General features: G+C 57.7%; 1 protein-coding gene across 1 annotated transcript; it reads left to right on the top strand.

Moving 5' to 3' along the window:
* Window positions 1–3: 3 nt before the first annotated feature.
* On the top strand, window positions 4–1,815 carry MRPL9 (mitochondrial ribosomal protein L9; the record flags this gene model as incomplete). The annotated part of the gene is made up of 5 exons (XM_009079078.1): window positions 4–76; window positions 715–836; window positions 1,179–1,229; window positions 1,421–1,522; window positions 1,728–1,815. Coding segments are annotated over 5 exons (436 nt in total), but the record flags the coding sequence as incomplete, so codon positions are not given.
* Between the last annotated feature and the right edge of the window lie 28 nt (window positions 1,816–1,843).

Raw genomic sequence — 1,843 nt, forward strand, 5'->3', positions numbered from 1 at the left:
ATCTTCCGCCTGGTGCAGGACACCAAGCACCTGCCGCGGGGGCAGATGCAGCTGCTGCTCACACAGCCCGTGGAGAGTGAGTGCCTGGGCACGGGAACACCCCTGGATCCTATCCTGGCCCTCTCTGCCCCAGGCTGGCCTGGTGTCCACACAGGGAAAAGGCAAAATTCCCCGTCCGTTCCTTTCCTGTATCCCATCCCATGTCCAATTCCCAGTTATGCTGTAGCTGTGGAATGATTTGGGTTCCAGAATCCAAGGAATTCCCTCCCACGGCAGCAGGAACGGGAATTAATTCAGTGTCTGCCCCATTTTACCTGGTTTTCTTTCACCTACACAGGGAAAAGCAGGGTTCCCCCCATTATGCCCATTCCCAGTTATCCCGTGGCACAGGGATTCACCCCTCAGCTTAGGGATCCAAAACCCACAGGAATTTCCTTTTCCAGGGCACCAGTGGGAAGAGTGAATTCCTTTCCCCCTCTTTTGTCCCGTTTCCCCCTCATCCATTAGGTCCCACTCCCAGCAATCCAGAGGCAGCAGGGATTCCCCCCTCAGCCCGCTGGGTGATCTAACATTCCAGACCCCCAGTCCCAGTAATTCCATGGAATTTATGCTTCTGCTCTAACACCCTTGAGGCAGAGCCCCCAACCTGCTGTGGGGGGCTGCAGCGCTGGGATATTCCCAGCATTCCCAGCTCATGGCAGCGCTTTCCTGCAGACTTTGGGAACCGAGGGGACGTGGTGACTGTGGACAAGAGAGTAGGGAGGAACAAGCTCCTTCCCCAGGGACTGGCTGTGTATGCATCCCCAGAGAACCTCCGCAGGTTTGAGGAGGAGAAGGTGAGTGGCACCAAAGGGCCTTTTCCAGCCTCTCCAGACCCTTAGAAATCAGGAAGACTTGGGGAAAGAGCAGGAGTTGGGGCTTATGGGCTCTGCTGGGCTTTGGGATCAGCCCTGGCTGCCTCCATCTGCATTTCTTTGGTTTCTGGGATGGATCTGATGGCACCTGGGGGATGTGATCACAGGAAGAGCTTTGCTCTGCCAAGAATTCCTTTGTGGAACACGGAAAGGTTTGGGATGTCGGGAGAAGCCAATGTTGCTTCCTGTCCATCCTCTTCAGTCCTTGGTTTTCCCATTTATCCTCCTCAATACATGGGGTTTTTTTCTTGTTTTTCCTTGCAGCTGCAGCAGGAAGGGAAGGTGGAAGTGCGCCAAACCCAGAGTGGGGAGAAGGTGAAGAGTTATCCCAGAGAAATCCATGAATTCCAGGAATCCTGGAGCCACTTGTCCAGCCACCAGGAATCCATCTCTGCCCCCCAGACCTCCTTTCACCCCTTCCCAAGCCCCTCAGGACCTCTCTGCCTTCCCAGCGGGAATGCCTGGAGCTCAGGGCTCTTCCCAACCCCTTCCTGCTGCTTTTCCAGACCCTGAAATTCCTGCGGAGCTGTCGGCTCGAGGTGGGAATGAAGAACAACGTCAAGTGGGAGCTCAACAACGAGATCGTGGCTCGGCACTTCTTCAAGAACGTGAGTGGCTCTTCCCAGGGTTTGCTGGAGCCGCGGGGACTGGACGTGGGGGCCCAGTGCTGGGGTTGGGGTTCCCAGAGGGTTCCCGGGGGTGTTGTGGCTGGTGCAGGTGCTGGAGCTGTGCGGGGGCCCTGAGGCTTTGAGGGGGTTGTGCTGGGGAGGCAGATCCCGGTCTGGGGCTCATTCCCGGCGTTCCCTGTCCCAGCTCGGCGTGTCCGTGCCGCCGCACGCGCTGAGGCTGCCCGAGGAGCCCATCACACGCTGGGGGCAGTACTGGTGTGATGTCACGGTGAGTGGGGGCACTGCCCGACACCCCTGACC

The sequence above is a fragment of the Acanthisitta chloris genome, unplaced genomic scaffold (assembly GCF_000695815.1).
Source record: "Acanthisitta chloris isolate BGI_N310 unplaced genomic scaffold, ASM69581v1 scaffold37547, whole genome shotgun sequence".
NCBI lineage: Eukaryota > Metazoa > Chordata > Aves > Passeriformes > Acanthisittidae > Acanthisitta > Acanthisitta chloris.